Raw genomic sequence first — 16,299 nt, 5'->3', positions numbered from 1 at the left:
TGGAGCAGATCTCCACACTGCAGCCCGTGGAGGAGACCCCAGTGGAGCAGGTGGATGTGGCGTGGAGGAGGCTGCAGCCCATGGAGAGGAGCCCATGCAGGAGCAGGGGGTCTGGAGGGAGCTGCCACCCATGGGGGACCAGTGCTGGAGTAGTTTACTCCTTGGGGATGGACAGACCCCATGGTACAGATCCATATCTGGAGCAGTTCTTGAAGAGCTGCTGCCTGTGGGCAGCCCCTGCTGGATCAGTTCAGGAAGGACAGCATCCTGTGGGAGAGACCCCACATGGAGCAGGGGAAGAGAGTGACTGAGAAGGAGCGGTGGAGATGAAGTGCTATAGACTGACTGCAGCCCCCATTTCCCCATTCTCCTGCACTGTTTGAGGGGAGGTGGTGGTCGAGGGTAGACGGAAGGCGTTTTAAATTTCTTTCCTTTGTTTCTCACTTCTCTAGCTTGTTAGTAATAGGCAGTAAGTTTTACTAATCTCCCTACTCTGAATCTGTTTAGCCCAACATGATAACTGTTGAGCAATCTCCCTGTCCTTATCTCAACCCTTGAGCCTTTTCATTGTATTTTCTCCCCCTTTCCCTTTGAGGAGGGGGAGTGAGAGAGTGGTTATGGTGTAGCTCAGCTGCCCGCCTGAGTAAACCACCACACCTATCTCATTCTTTTTCTTCTGTCCCAGAGGACAGAAGGAAGAAGAAGAAAAAGCCAAAAAAAAAAAAAAAAGAAGTATAAATCAAGATCCTTTGTGTGTGTGTGTATATATATATATATATATATATATATATATATTACGTATGTACATGTATATATATATTCCTTTTTTTCCTCATTCCTGTATGGAAGTGATATATGTTTTTTGAAAAATTCTCCCTTTTTCCAAAATGCCTCAAATGTCAGAGCTTTTAAAAACAAACCAGTTCAGAAGGTTTGATATTGGCAGTGGCTCACATGTTCAGCTGATCCGAAGCAGACTCCTCCCTCTGACAAACACAGTTGCACTATGCTCCATTGTCAGTAGTCATAATTAGTGTCATTATCTTAAGATCTTCAAAAAGTGCACCTCAAAAGCTATGTATAAAGAAATAGAGTGAAATTTGGTGCACCATAGATGCTTCAGTTCAGCTGCAATATAAAATGCCCGATTACTGATGAATTTTAATATTGTATTAAAACCACATTTCTCATACTACGTTGTCATGGCAAGTATGACCACCTACCAAGCACACTACCTAGTGGCTACAGTTCCTGCTATCAGTATGTTTTGGGAAAGCTCTTTCTGAAGTCTGTTTTTTCCTACCAGAAAAAAGATTTCTCTAGGAAAGGCTCAATACTGCACACAAAACAACAAACAAAACAAACAAACAAACAAGAATCAGGTCGTTAACGCTGTTACTGTCCTTACTGTGGAAGGAGGGTGCAAAGAGGGATCCATGGTCTTTTCAGTGGTGTTCAGTGCCAGGACAAGAGCCGACGGGCACAAACTGGAACACAAGAGGTTCCACCTAGTCTAAACACCAGGAAGCACTTCTTCACTGTGCAGGTGTTGGAGCAAGGGAGCAGGTAGACCAGTGAAGCTGAGCAGTCTCCCTTCTTGGAGATCTTCAAAAGCCACCTCATCATGGTCTTGGGCAACCTGGAAGTTGGACCAGATGACCTGCAGAGGTCCCTTCCAACATTAACCATTCTGTGATTCTGTAGGAATCACTGACCCACACTGTCACCACTAAGAGAAGCTGCTCAACAGCTAGACAGACTTATTTTTAAGGAAAGCTGCATACAAGAGACAACTCCTAACTTGAAGTGGTTCTGCCCTGAAAGAATAAAGCAAGCTGTTCTATGTAGAGAAAGAACAAAGAGTGGCATCTAAGCTGCATCTTCCAGCTCAAAACTGCAGCTCCTACCTAAGTGGTTCTGCCAAACACAGATTTAGGTATTATTCTTAGCTGAAAACTTCAGCAAAACTGAGGGCCTCAAATTAAATTTGAGTTTAAGTTTACAAGCCTGTCTATATATAATTTAAACTCTGAGGCTTTCTAAGTGTCTGAAGATGCTAACAAGTTCCTACTATGTCATGTATCTCATAAGAACTTATCATTGGGTACCAAACCAATAAGCTGGCTTTTTAGTTAGATACTATCTTTCAGAAATCAGAGTCATTAAGATAAATCCAGAAAACTATACACATAGCACAGATCTGCAAAAGCACTAATACTAGCAGGAGAAACTCTACTTTCCTATTTCCAAGGAATACAAAAACATCAAAGTTCTATTACCAGAGCAATTCTGTAAATAAGCTCCAACTTTGTAAACCTTCAACTCTGTAACCCTAATAACAAGAGAAGGAAAAACAAAATAGGTTTCCAGTCTTATGTGTTTTATTGATTTCACTAAGTAGTATCAAGGGAAAAGCATTTAATGCACACAAACAAATCAGTTCAGAATGCAGGGAGTTAATACCAACTAATTAAATTAATCTGAATACTAGGTTGTTTAATGATCTTAAGCCATTAAGTCTTTGTAAAGTTGATGTCTGCTTTGCATCACAGTGCTGAGAAACAGAATAAATCAGCTTGTGTATAGCTTGACTCTGCTATAGCCCGACTACTTGTGTCCATCTGTGGAGTAAGTGATCTGGAATGGCGTACAAAGGCTAACATTGAAATAGAAGTTCTAATACTGACTATAGCATACTAAAAAAATTAATGGCTTTTAAGGTTTCTTTGTCCCTACTTGTCATAGATAACTGGGTAATACAAGCTTTTAACATGAAACTTCTAGAACATTTCAAAATGAGAACTTGCTGCTTTCTACTTTGAGCACTAGAAGTAGATGAAAACTACATGCTTTCTCTGGATTAATAACATTATTCTGACTGCACTAAATACACTTTTGAATATTAATTTTAGATGATCATATTGCCTTAGGTACTTGAAAAATTCATTTACAAAGAAGCCATAAGTATGTTGTGGGTTCTTTAATTTATTCATTCACTATAAGACACCTGGTAAAGTTAAAACAAATGCAACTGGAATACCAATGACGAAGTATATTAAGGAAAACAAACAAACAAAAACCACAAGAATGATCAGATAAAAGAATTAAGAAAAAGGTTCACTATGGTTCCTAACTGTTGAGACCATGCCCTCATTTCACTTCAGGAAACTGACATCTGCTTGAAGTACTGAATTAGGGGGCTTTTTCACCTTGAGCTTTCCACAAACCACTGCTTTTCTTTGGCTATCAGGATATGCTCTGTAAATATTCCATCTTTGAAACTGTACGTTTGTAGCCGTTTATCCCTGGGAGATGAGCAAGATGGATGAATTACGCATAGTCAAAGAAAATGGATGAATTACTATAGCCAAAGGCCAGTAGACATGTTAATTAGATAGGCAAGTCAGATACATAAGCTAACACCCTGTAAGACCAAAAAGCAACACTTCTTCCCCTACAGAAGTTCTGAGAAAAGGCAACCTGACAAATAGCATGCTCTCTGTATTCCTGTGAATCACAGCCAGGTGTCCTCATTTTAGTGTCTACTAAAACCTGGTACAATCGGGTCATACTTTAAAACAAGGAACTCCTCAGTCTAGTATTCCTGGGTTTGGAAAGTCACTAACTGAAAAGCATATTTAGTTGTTCAGCACTTTGAGGTGTGTCAGTACCCTTACCAGCCAAGGGTTTTACACCATAAACTATTCAAAAATAGCAAAACTAGCAGAACCGTAGAGCTCAAACAGTAAGAAATGGTTGATTGAATAACTGTCAACACACATTTATTTGGATCTGTGATTCTAGTTCACTTTTGACTGTCACTAGCCTCTTGAATCATTTTTCTTCATGTAACAAAATGTGTTATTGCACTTCAGGTTTCACATATCAACACCCTAGAGCATCATAAGATCACCAGAACTGGCAAACTCCTAGTCCTATGAAAAAAAGACAAGTAGGTCTTTATTAGTATCCTAAAAGACAGTTAACACAGCAACTTTAAAAGCATTTATTTAAATGGATTAGATTTATAGGACAACTTCACTAGCATTTCTCAGTGTCTTTACATTATATCTCAGAGCATCACTACAGTGAACCCAAATCTCTTTTCACTTACCTTCTCTGCTTTCCAGAACAACTCATAGATTTGTTTTATTTATTTATTTTAAAATATGTCTAAAAATAGAGCAATTCCTCTATTCTTTTAGTATCAAGCCCATACTGTTTCCTTTTAGAAACTACTCTTTAGATTTTGCATTAGGTCCCTTCTCCTCACTGCCACATTTCTGTCTGCCCTCTATCCATTTTCATTCAACAGCTAAACTCCTTTCAACCAGTTTAATGGGCCAGAATTATTGAAGTTGTGGCACAATAACCATTATTCTCAAGCTTTGGGTGTTTCACTTTGAGTCACCCTTTTCCTGAAGTGGAAGAGGAGCTTTTTGCCTAAAACAAATTTTGCTTTAAATTCTCAGTAACATTGTTGAACATTCTATTCATAGTTGCAGTACAGAACAGATGTGTTCTCCTTATGTTTTGCTTTGTAGTCTGTTTTATATCTTGCAGAACAAAATTTAACATCTTTTCAAAAACTTTGTTCTCCTACCTAAGATTTCCTGTCTTGCTCCACATATTATAGCAGATCGAGATGGAAGGAAAGAACTCCCTCAGTAAGCTAGCCTGGTAGAGAAACCCACCTCTTCAGCAAGTTTCACACACATGCAAATGGCCTTGACTTTTATTCTAACACAAAGCCTAGCTTAGTTAACTTCACCTCTATTAACTTGCTTGCTGGTGCTATCCACTGCTGTTCCCACATCTGTGATAATATGGGATATATATGCCTCAAATCTCATTCTACTGCAATCATCTACTGGTTACAGTAATGATCCCTCTGAGTATTTCTCTTAATTGAGGTTTACCACTATGAGATTTCAAACCTTGCAACAAGAGCATAGATCTGTTTAGCCTGTGGCTAAGTTCTGAGGGCCTGTGAGGGATGTTCCGATCAGTTTTGTTACTAAAAATACTACTGGTTTATTTCTCAACTGATTATTTGCATTGTGATATTTTGTACTGCCAAGTTAAGTCCAACTACTGTCGTTTATCCTTGGTATTGGCCTGTGTGAGCACAGATGAATGACACACTGGTTGTACCCAAATCAAAAGAAAGAAGAATTCCTTTTCTAATCTCACTCTCATTTGTTTTCTATTTTCTTCATGCAAAAACACCTTCAATTTCTTGACCAAGCATCTTCTTCACATCTCTAGATGTCCCATAATCTATAGCAGAAGATTTCACATTTGACTCTATGCACTACGGTCAGCTCAGGTTTCCCTGCACTCTGTATAGATATAAGGCATCCATTAATTTTGCCACCCACTTATCACTCCAAATTATTGGTTAGTTGTTTCAGTTCTTATCTAAAATGAACCTTGCAAATCAATTTGAAATGCAAATTTACTCTTTTTCAGTGTAGAAATACCAATGTGAACATATATGCCCAGCATTAACTTCAAAGTTTCAAAGTGTTGTTGCTACTGAGAAATTATGCAGTTCTAAAAAAAAATATATATATATATATATATAAAAAAAAAAATTTAAAAAATGAAACCTTCATAACTGTGACAAATTCAAATTAGTTTATCAGAATTCTGAAATGTGTTTCTTTCCTGTAAGCTATTTCCCTCTTTAATTCCTACCCAACCAGTTCCAAGGAGACATATTAATGAGTCACAAGAATCTTTCAGGAATGGAAGGAGTCATGGGGCACGTCCATACTGTCATTGTAGCATGAATTTACCTGAAACCACATTATTTGTAGATCTCAATCAAGGATGAAGAAGCACTAAGAATACCAATGATATTCAGGTATTAAGTTCAAGTGGAATTCTCTGCTGCCACAGATACAGTCATAGTATAGTTATACTATACTATAGTTATACTTAGCTATACTAGAGACAGCCAGCTTAATGGTAGCTTGGGTATAATCATGCAGGCTACAGATAACAGCAGTGATTACACTGCAGAGCTGTTAATGACTGCAGAGGTAAAACTCCATTTTGCATCACTGTTTCACTGTGGATACTCAAAAAGACAGGCATGGACAAGCTACTGCAACTGCTGTTTGCCTTAACTGCAAACACTCCCAGTGATTTTTCCTTTCTACCCAGCTCTTACAATCCTAACTGTATAAAGGAGGTTCCTTCCACAATATCCCTTCATGTATCGCAGTAGTTCCTGTCTGTTCCACGAGCATCACTCCTGTCTGACTGTTTCTATGAAGTCCTAAAGCAAAAGATTAAAGTCCTCCCAACATATGTCCAAGTCCCTACACACTTTGCCTTCCACATTCCTCCTTTAGTGGCACTCCTCCACTCCCACCTCCAGACACCACTGTTCCTCCTCAGATCACAAGGAGACGGACTTGGGCATAGTCTGTCAGAAACCAGGCTTTCTGTTTTTACAAGAATTTCTTCACAGGAAAAAAAAATAAAATCATTATTTTATGCCAACTAGTTCATAACTTTCTGGCATTGAATATTTTACCTTTGACAATAAACAAAGAACAGTAAGACCCTTGATTTTTCTACTTCTACAAACACATGCTATTTCCTTCCGTTAAGGAATCTGGTTTCATTAGCCTCCTGGCTCATCCTGGTATTACTTGACTTCAATTCAGAATATTGCTTAGAAAACTCTCCTCACACATAAACAGCTATATTAAATTTACATTTTCAACTGTAAAACTTTATGTATTTTTGAGAAAATGAAAGTTGCTTTCTGCCTCTCAGTTTGACGACATTTTTCAATCCTTCAAATATTGGAGTGCTGTCAAAGAAAAATACCTAAATTTTTAACAGATAAATGGTTGGTTAAACAGAAATAGGGAAGCAGTTGAAATTGAGAGATAATTATCTTACCTGTTGTGACACCATGAACAACTCCTTCCTTGGTCCTGGAACCTAAACAGAGAACAATATTAGGTTGAAAATACTTGTTCTTAAGTACTGGTAAAGGTAAGATGGATAATAAAGCAAAGTGAATAGATAGATTACATACAGTTGCAGACAGCATTTCCTAAAACGATTAAAATTAATTCAAGTGAAATTAATTCAAGAGATATTTAATCTAATGGAAAGGCCAACACTATCAATGAAGAGCAACTGTGTGAATGTAGATTGACTATAGAAGTGAGTAACACTGGAAACACTGCTGCAGTTTATTTCTTGTATATATTGACTTCATTGCCATTCTTTTAATAGTCACATTAATTAAGCCTGCCGTTCTGTAAACTCACATGGACAAGTCTGCACAGAAGTCATCTTACTGTTAACATTCTAATGAGACTCGTGTATGCATTTTTATAAGATTAGAGCCAAAGTTCCCAGAAGATCCTTATTACTTCTTGTAATAACTCTTACTTAGATCTTGGTTTGCAGGGGTTAACAAGCATTGCTGAGCCTGTGGAAAGACCCAGTGGTTAAAATCAAGGGGAGCTTGTAGAATAGCCAGATTTAGACAGAAGGAATCTGAAAGGGACATATAAGGTAGTAGACAGTTCTCAAACATGAAAATGCCACTGGAGTCAAACCCAAGGTCTGCCTAATTCAGTTTGTTTCCTTGTCACAGACAAAACAATCAACATAAAGACTCTACAGACCAAAATCTAGAACTTGTGCTGTACTCAGATATAACGTAAGACTTGTGTGAGCAATGTAATTCTGCCACACTGAAGCCAAAACATATTCTGGAATGCCTATGTGAAAGTATCATGATAATATGACTTTAAAACAAACAAACAAAAACCTATCAGAAGTTACCTTATTTGTTATACAACTTTTAGTTTGTATGCCATTCAGTATTTCAGATATCATAATTTGTGGTTCTGACTTTACACTTCCAGTCTCTATAAAATTTTAGCATTATCACTATGTATAAATATAAACATACACAACCTGCTATGAGCAGAAATATATTAGAAGATAATAATAAACCAACAGAAATGTATTAGAAGAAAAAATACTTTTTCCACAATTCTATATAATACAATTAAACACTGAAATAACATACAAGCTCATTCATCAATGTGTCTTATTTGCTGCTAGTGCCAACTTGTAGAGCTTAAGCCATGGCTCTATCAGATTGGTTACAGCATTGAAAAGGCTCTGTTATCTATGAGCAAGAGCATTATTCCATTATAAAAAAATAAAAAATTGTTGCATCAAGTAAAATGACTTCCTCTTCTTTAGCTAATGAAGAGGATAAACAGTTGAGAAATCTTCCTTCCTCCTTATTTTGATTTTCTCTTTAAAAAGCAGTAGCTTGTTTTCTGTCATTGAAAATATTTACCACTGAACGAGACATTAGTTTTATTAAATACAAGGTGCTAGTGTCTAAGGACTTGTTTTAGAATTTTGATTCTCAATCTGGCAGCACCATGGGAGCAGAACAAGCACATTACTTCAAACACATACTGGAATACAAGCAGATGACTAGCTCTACTGACTGCTAGAAAGAGACTAAAAATCATTTTAGGCTTGCAACATGTCTGTTGGAAAGTTTGACATTGAGGATGTACTTTTAACTTCTTTGTTAGATCTGACCAAAATCTCATTCATCTTGTTGAAGTTATTGCCTGCAATCCAAGCCATTAGCAAATCCAAACCTGTGAATAGCAAGTATGCAGTTCCCTAGGGCTGGGATGGATGAGGGTAAGAGATTGATGACATGACAGAACTCCCTGGGGCCTTCTGCAATACACGTATCTCCAAGGAACATCCACAAATGATTACTATTTCATGTAAAACTGCTATAACCACAGCTAATCTAGAAATGCTCGTCTCTTTCCATTGATAGGCTTTGTTTTAGGGAAAACACAACCTGCAGACCTGTATAGGACACACACACACACACACACATATATATATGTGTAAATAACCAGCTAAGCAGTGGTCCAGACCTCACAGCATACATTAGAGCTAAGCATTATTTGTCCCACTACTGCACACTTACGTGGAAGTAGCTGTTTCTCCAGTTAGAGCTACAACAGGACCTGTAAGTATATTGGGACTTGACAGAACTGGCCTATAAATGCAACAGCTGAATTTGGTAGGATGGCTTCTGGCTAGGAAAAAATAAAAGCTGGTCATCCACATAGTTTCTCATAGAAACTGTCTTTCATTCTGCCATTTCCAAAACATTGACCATCTTTCTCTTTATACCATGCATAAGAGAAAGACTGCCCATGGCAGATGGCTTGGAAATAAATGGTCTTTAAGGTCCCTTCCAATCCAAATCATTCCATGCTTTTATGACTGGAATAATCAGAATATGGGTAATATAAAGACAAAAAAGACCTAACACCAACCAGCACTACTTGGGTGAATCAAGAGCAATAGCTGTACATGCAATGCTACTTTTCCTTGCTATAATACACAGTTGTGTGAGCTGGAGGGAAACAAATCCCCATTTTTTGCCTTTATGTAATTATCCAAAATACAGCAGCCTCTCTTCACTTCATTATTTATCATGATCAGTATCATTATTCCAAAAAAGAAAGCATCTATCAGCAGTTTGGCAGTACACTCATTTCTGGGCCCTCTGAGAGATGAGCAGAATATTCCAAGCAAGCCTTTACCGAGATTCAGGCCACTTAGTAAGAGCTAGATGAAGACAGGGAGACATAAACCCAAATTAGGGGAAGAAAAAGTCATTGTCTAAGGAAAATACTTTTTCACAAGTACTGAAGCCCGTTATTCCACCAGATGGACCTTGAGTCCCATTTACTACTCTACCAGCTGCTATTACCAAAGGAAAATAAGAAATCTTAAGAAAACAAAGTGCAACAGAGGAATTTGGATGGTCTTGCCAAACAGGTCATGACTGTACTTATCTACTCTAAGGGCAGTTAATACAGGATATAATAAATTCTTCTGGTACCCATTCCTCACCTGATAAGCTATTTCTCCATTCTGCTATGATTTATAACAGCCAGAATGATCAGATTGGAAACTTTCATTCCTGAGAACTAAACATGCACTCAGCAGTCAACTGAGTACAAACTGTAGCTCCACAGTACCAACACAGAGCTCAAATGAATTATTTAGCAGTATATCACTGATAGCATGCAAGAGCATTATCCTCACTCACAGTTCCTGGTTTCAAAATAAGCGTGGGTAGGCATTGCCACTCTTCCTTACCGCATCGCACCAACAAGTTTTGAAAGATACATGGAGACCCAGTTCTGAATTTATGGCATTCATGATCCAGCACAAGACTGCTGAGTCGCTGTCCTCCTTTCTAATTAATGACAAGGTGCTTCTTCGACATAGAGAAAAGTCCCGGTGCTGTACTGGCCCCTACAAAACCACTGCATTTCAGCTGGCCAGTGCTCAAGTACATCAGCAGAGGAAATTAGGAAAAAGCTAACCGAAAGCATATAAGCACACTATAGATTGTATTGAACTGTCTGTATTGACTGTATTAGTTTTTTTTTTTTAGGTTATTAAAAAGCAGGACAAACGTGGTAAGAGGGAAGAAAACGGACTTTTACATGAAAAAGAGAAAGAATCCAAAGTATATCCTCCAATAGACACCCTCAGAGCGGTGAGTTTCCCCTTTGCAAAAGGGAACTTCCCCCCCCCAATGACCACATTTGATTCTAGCTTTTGTTAATAGACCTGTATTATGTAGAAGTATGTTTCAACCTTTTAGTTTAACCATATAGCTAACCATAACCCAGACAGAAAGGTCCAGATGTTTTCATTATTTACTTAAATGACACTCTTAAATTCCTCAAATTCTACTAATAAAATTCCTCTCTTAAATGAAAGGCCATCGCACCTTGGGGTGCCAGCAATTTTGTATTTTATTAATTCTTTAATCACAGTGGAAGGCTGAATGTCATGGATGTGACTGTCAAAACTGAAAATGATTAGCAGGTCCCTCTTAGCCCAGTTTTGTCAGGCTCTTCTTTGCAAGATGTCAAGTAGCTTTCACAATCTGGCTGTGAAATTTGTATCTGAAAATCCACCTACAAAGGCAAGGAGAGAGAAACCTTTAGAAGCCCTAATGCAGTACCCTGTTCCTTCCCTGTGATTATAAAGGGTTTTCACCATCTTTCAGGCTGCAACCATTATCAGCCTACAGAACCAAGAGATTATCACATCAGCCTTTGCTAATGCTTTTCAAGAGATGAGTTGCCCCTGCTGTGTGCTAGGGAAGCAGAAAGAGATATACCCAGTTCAGAAATTGAAGGGTGTTCAGGGCAGCCTGAAAATGCTGCTTTGGCAGGGAGCATAGGGATGTGACCTACTTTCAACTGGCCTCTGCCAGACCCAAGCCCTCACAGAAGTCTCCTAACACCACTACAACACTTCAATGATTTCTGCTCTGATGTTTGCTCGCCTAGTTTTATTTCTGGCTTTGCCGTTTACAGCTGGAAAACCTGAGGAAGCAATAACCCAGCAGGCTTATCACTGTGGTCCATACTCTATTGCTGATTGTCTTGAAAATTCCTCTATGGAAGCTGGCTTGCTAGACCCAGGCACACACCCAGACAGATTACCTGCCAGAAATCTGGGGAAGAGCTTCTGATGTGATGAAAGAAAGGCTCTTTTGCCTGCATGACTGAAACTATGCATATAGCTCTTTCCTCCTGAAAAGCAGCCATCTGCTTCAGGAAGGGTCCTTCACCATTACTGCAGTCACATGCACAGACCTCTATTATGGCTTAGGGCTCTGTTGTCTTATTGTTTTTGGAATAAATAGCAAACCTGCCCTCCAAAGTTCAACCTCATAAAAATAGGAAACCTGTTGCCTTTGGGAGGAGAACTAAGTTCAAATGTTATTATGATCAGAAGAACATGTCAGGCACAAAGATTATTTCAGTACACAATGCAGGTTTTTAATACAAAGAAATCAATGAGTCTAAAAGCATGTTCAGGAATGACAAGAAAATTAAATAAAAAAAAAAAAAAAGAAAGCCATACCCTGAAAACTAACTCCACTATCAAGCACAATGTGCAGTGAAAGAACAGCTATTTTGATACTGAAAATGAGCAGACGCTCATTTTAAAATAGACTCATCTTACAACTAGTTTTCAAAATGACTTCCATCTCTGTTGGCAAGAGCACGAAGCTTTGCTACAGCTCAGCAGGAGAAAAGTATATTCCAAATAAGTAGTCCAAACTATCTGGAGCAGAAATAATTTTTTACAGACTGACATTAGCCTGCAAGGGCAGAGGGAATCCTGGAAATACATAGGAATTGAAGAAACCCCAGTGCTCCCATTTAAAAGAAATGTCTCCAGTTTTCAACTCCATTCAATCTCTCTTTGATATCTGTGTTCATCTCCCTAGGCTCAAATAGCATCCATTACAGAACTGACCTGCTATAAAACCATGAGAGCATAAAGGACCTACAGAAAACAGTATATTTTCCATTCTGCTACAATACAAATTAATTTGACGAACAGAGAAAGAGGTTCCATCATTTTTTTTAAATGATCATTTATTCATATGGTTCAGAAGATTCTTTTCCTGTGAATTTTTCATGGTGGCATTTACAAGAGAGTCTTCTAAAACCTGATACTTGCTAAGTGAAGATGATGATCATGCAGTCAACATACCAGTCTGGGATTTGAAGATTATCTTATCCCTGGCTCTGTACAAAATTTTTGTGTGGCCTAGATAAGTCAATTAACAACTGTTTCTCATCTTCCCCATTGCTGCCTTGGGGGGCTACCTGCTCTACCTCACTGACTGTAAAGGTACTTCTTGGAGCAGCCATGGAAAATAACTGGTATGGATATGCAATATTAAGTACAGAACATTAATTTAAAAATTTAACTTCAGAAGACAAGGAGCTGATACTTTGGTACACAAAACATTACCACTGAGGATCTGTATGTATGATTTGTGAAAGAAGAGAATAGGCTCCTTTCTATGGAGTGTACACCTTTCCACTTATCTTCATTTTATTCCAGGAAAAGCCATGGGCATGTCTTAGGCTCAGCTCCTGAATTAACCTCCCAAGTTTCTTCTCTCAAAACCCCGCTTAAAACCTATGATTTCTACAGGAGTGTTTTTTACACTGTTTTTTATCTCTTCAGCCTTAACCTAGCAAATGTATTGGATACAGTGTCAGCTAGTCACCTGTATTGTAAGACCCCTTCTACAGCACAATCTTGTCCTGGATGCTGCTACAAATATGGCTCCACAGTACAGTCATGCATGGCCAGAAAAACGCAGCGACATATGAACCATCAAGTCACATAAGAACTAACAAGCAAATGTTTAAAAGACTTGGAGCTCAGAAAGGCTCAACTCTCATCTTGTTTGCATTGCTCTCCTATGAGTGGTTACACTTTTTTTTTTTTTTTTTAACAGAAGAATAGGTCTGATGAGAATCCAGATCTTTCTTTCAGATGAACATGAAGGTCAGGGTACACCAACCAGAAGCATGAACTCTACTGTCCACCTACCCACATAGAGGACACCTTCTTTCGTCTTTCCTGCTGCTTCTGCTACACCCTGCTTGGTTTTTTCTGCTGCCGCTACAACTCCCTCCTTCGCCTTGTTAAGTCCTTTCATGAACACATCCATGGCTGAAGAATTTCTTCACACAACACTAGAAAAGAGAGAACACTCTGAATAACAGTTGTTCAGCTTCCTTTTTTTTTTTTTTTTCCTCAGAAAAGACTTCATTCAAACTGATTAACATATCCATTAATTTAGAATATTATTTATATCCATATACTATGTAGCTTTGATCTACATCTCTATTAAAGTTTAACAATACACACACCATGTTGCATTCAGTATTTCAAATAAACAGTTAAATAAATAGAAAACTAAGGAATACAGTTACACAAATCGCCTTTATGTTTTCTCACATGCTGCCATATATAGCAAGTCAAACAGCACTGCAAGAATGGTCCAAGAAAGGCTTAGGAGTTTCCACAGAAACCTACCGCGGGGTTGCTGATAACATAGTGCTGGTTGGATGATGGATTCATTGATATAAGTCCTTCCCTTGCCTACCACCATTTCATCCAAAGGACAGTTCTGTGCATGTACAGACTGCAAGATTTAGTCCTGTGATTTGATGATACTCCATCTCATCCAGAGACCAACTTAAACACTAGCAACTTTAAAAACACCCCTTCTAAATGACAAATGTTAATTTGCTATTGTTAAAAGAACCTTCTGCCATAACCCAAAAGGACTGGAGCAAATACAAAATGCTGCTTTTCCAGTAGCCCATTAGATTGTGCACTGTCCATATCACTCTTCTAGAAACTGAGTTTTCCCAAATGGATTCTCCACTTGTATCAGGACTGAGAAAGATTTTACTAAAAAGCAGAAGCAGAAATACACAATTTTAACAGTGCTGCACTAAAGCTAGCAAGGGAGTTCTGCAGCAGGTATACAAGCCAGGACTGCATTTAAACTACTAGCTAATTAATAGTAATTAAAACCAAGAAGTCAGGGTTCCTTCAACGAATCTATTACCAATAATCCTTTCTCTTCTTCCACCGACACAGAAAGATGTGGTGCCTGCTATTTCCTTTCCTCTGCCGGAGGCCAAGTAGGAGGAATGGATGTCTAGGAAGGCATCTGCGCTGCCGCAGCTTTCTACTAACTTGTGACGAGCATTTGAAGAAGGGCAGGATTCGTGCTCCAGGCACACTGCCCACGGTACCTGTCCCCCTGGGGCTGCGGGGCGCCTTGTGCACACACGTTTGGGGGCAGGCAGCTCCCAGCTCCGCCGACACTGAGGGATCCCCGGGACGATCCCCGGGGCAGCGCCGCGGCCAGGTGCGGGGACACCTGGGGGCAGCAAGGAGAGAAGATATCTATACATAACTATATATCCCTATGTAAATCAAATAACGGGCACCTGTGGAAGGAAGGGGGGAGAAGGCAGGGCGTCGCGACCATATATATGTGTATAAATATATAGCTGCCTACCGAGGGGGATGCAGGGCGACGTGACCAGATGGGCACCCAGAGGCTCCGGCTGACCCGCCGTCGGCACAAGGTGGCCACAGCGCCCGGCGTCCCTCCCTCCCCCGTGGCCAAAGGATAAATGTACAGGGGATTCAAGGATTCGTGTTCAAGGTTAAATGTATATATGCATACCCACGTACACACACCTATATGTATGCGCGCACACCTCGTACCCACGCACACCTATGGCTGCCGAGCCAAAAAAGCCCAGCTCCAGGCACTACCGAGAGGGAAGAGCGATGTAGGGGCGAAGGAAAGGCTCCGCTCGCTCCCTCCCCGACCCAACCCAACCCGACCCAGCCCTGCCCTGCCCTGCCCCAGGGCGCCCTCCCCGCCGCTTACCGCCGGGCTCCACCGCCGCCGGCTCCGGGCCGCTGCGAGGAGGCTGTGGGCGGGGGGAAAAGGAGGAGGAGGAGGTGGTGAAGGAGGAGGATGATGATGAGGAGGAGGAGGAGAAGAGCGATGCGCGGAGAGGGCCCCTTCTCAGCACATCCCCGGGGCGGGGGAGCGCGGGCTGGGTCTCCTGGCGCCGCCCCGACGGCAGCGCAGCTGGGAGCGAGTGTGAGGGAGAGGCAGGGCGAGGAGAGGAGAAGAGGGAGGATGCGCCGCGGGGAGGCAGGCAGGGAGCGGGAAGGAGGAGCGGAGGAAGGTAGGGAGGATCCCCCCCACCTTCCCCCTGCCTCCAGCCCCGGCTGAACGAGGGTTGCCGGGGGGCGCGATGAAGTGGGAGCCCCCGTCCGGGCTCCGCAGACCGCGGGGGGCACGGGAGCAAAAGGGGGAGAGCAGGCATCTCGCCCTCTCCCCCCGCTCTTTCCAAAAGCAGGAGCTCCGCGAGCTGTTGATGGCGATTTCAGCAGCACAGCCATGTTTCGCTTCACCGACGGCTCGGGAAATTTTCTTCAATCTCTTAGTTACTTTTTCTTTCCCTTCCAAATCATCACGCCTAAACGTCTCGAGTTAAATGATGCTGTTCTCTCAAGATTTATGATCCCGGTGCATTTTTAAGGATGGCACGAGATGGTCTTGCGAGTGTAATGTGTGTTAACACTACCACACACACTAAATAATTAACTCTACATCCCAGACCAGGAAGAGAAACCCAACCTTACTCCTGTCAGATCCCTGCACCTCTCCTAACATCCTTCACCTCTCCATCCATCCTCTTACCCCCAGGGCAACTGCTACTCCTTCCTCTCTAGATACCCTGAAGTCACTTTTCCTCCAGAGAGGGAAAGCTGTCAGACTTCTCTATTTTGGTTTCAGAATTTAGTCATAAAAAGCCAAGA

General features: G+C 40.5%; 1 protein-coding gene across 2 annotated transcripts in view; it reads right to left on the bottom strand.

Moving 5' to 3' along the window:
• The window catches only part of SNCA (synuclein alpha), a 70,778-nt gene extending 55,235 nt beyond the window's left edge, over positions 1–15,543 (bottom strand). The window contains exons 1-3 of one of the 2 annotated variants that reach the window (XM_032187381.1): positions 15,356–15,543; positions 13,486–13,631; positions 6,922–6,963 (exon numbers count right to left, since the gene is read on the bottom strand). In XM_032187381.1, coding sequence (XP_032043272.1) covers positions 6,922–6,963; positions 13,486–13,606 — 163 coding nt within the window. In that variant the 5' untranslated portion in view covers positions 13,607–13,631; positions 15,356–15,543. Of the gene's footprint in view, positions 1–6,921; positions 6,964–13,485; positions 13,632–14,515; positions 14,615–15,355 lie in introns of those variants that run through there. The other variant, XM_032187382.1, reaches the window with a different exon arrangement.
• Between the last annotated feature and the right edge of the window lie 756 nt (positions 15,544–16,299).

Source organism: Aythya fuligula, chromosome 4 (assembly GCF_009819795.1).
Source record: "Aythya fuligula isolate bAytFul2 chromosome 4, bAytFul2.pri, whole genome shotgun sequence".
Taxonomy (NCBI): domain Eukaryota; kingdom Metazoa; phylum Chordata; class Aves; order Anseriformes; family Anatidae; genus Aythya; species Aythya fuligula.
The sequence above is the reverse complement of the archived record's forward strand: the minus strand, read 5'-3'. Positions and strand labels throughout refer to the sequence as shown.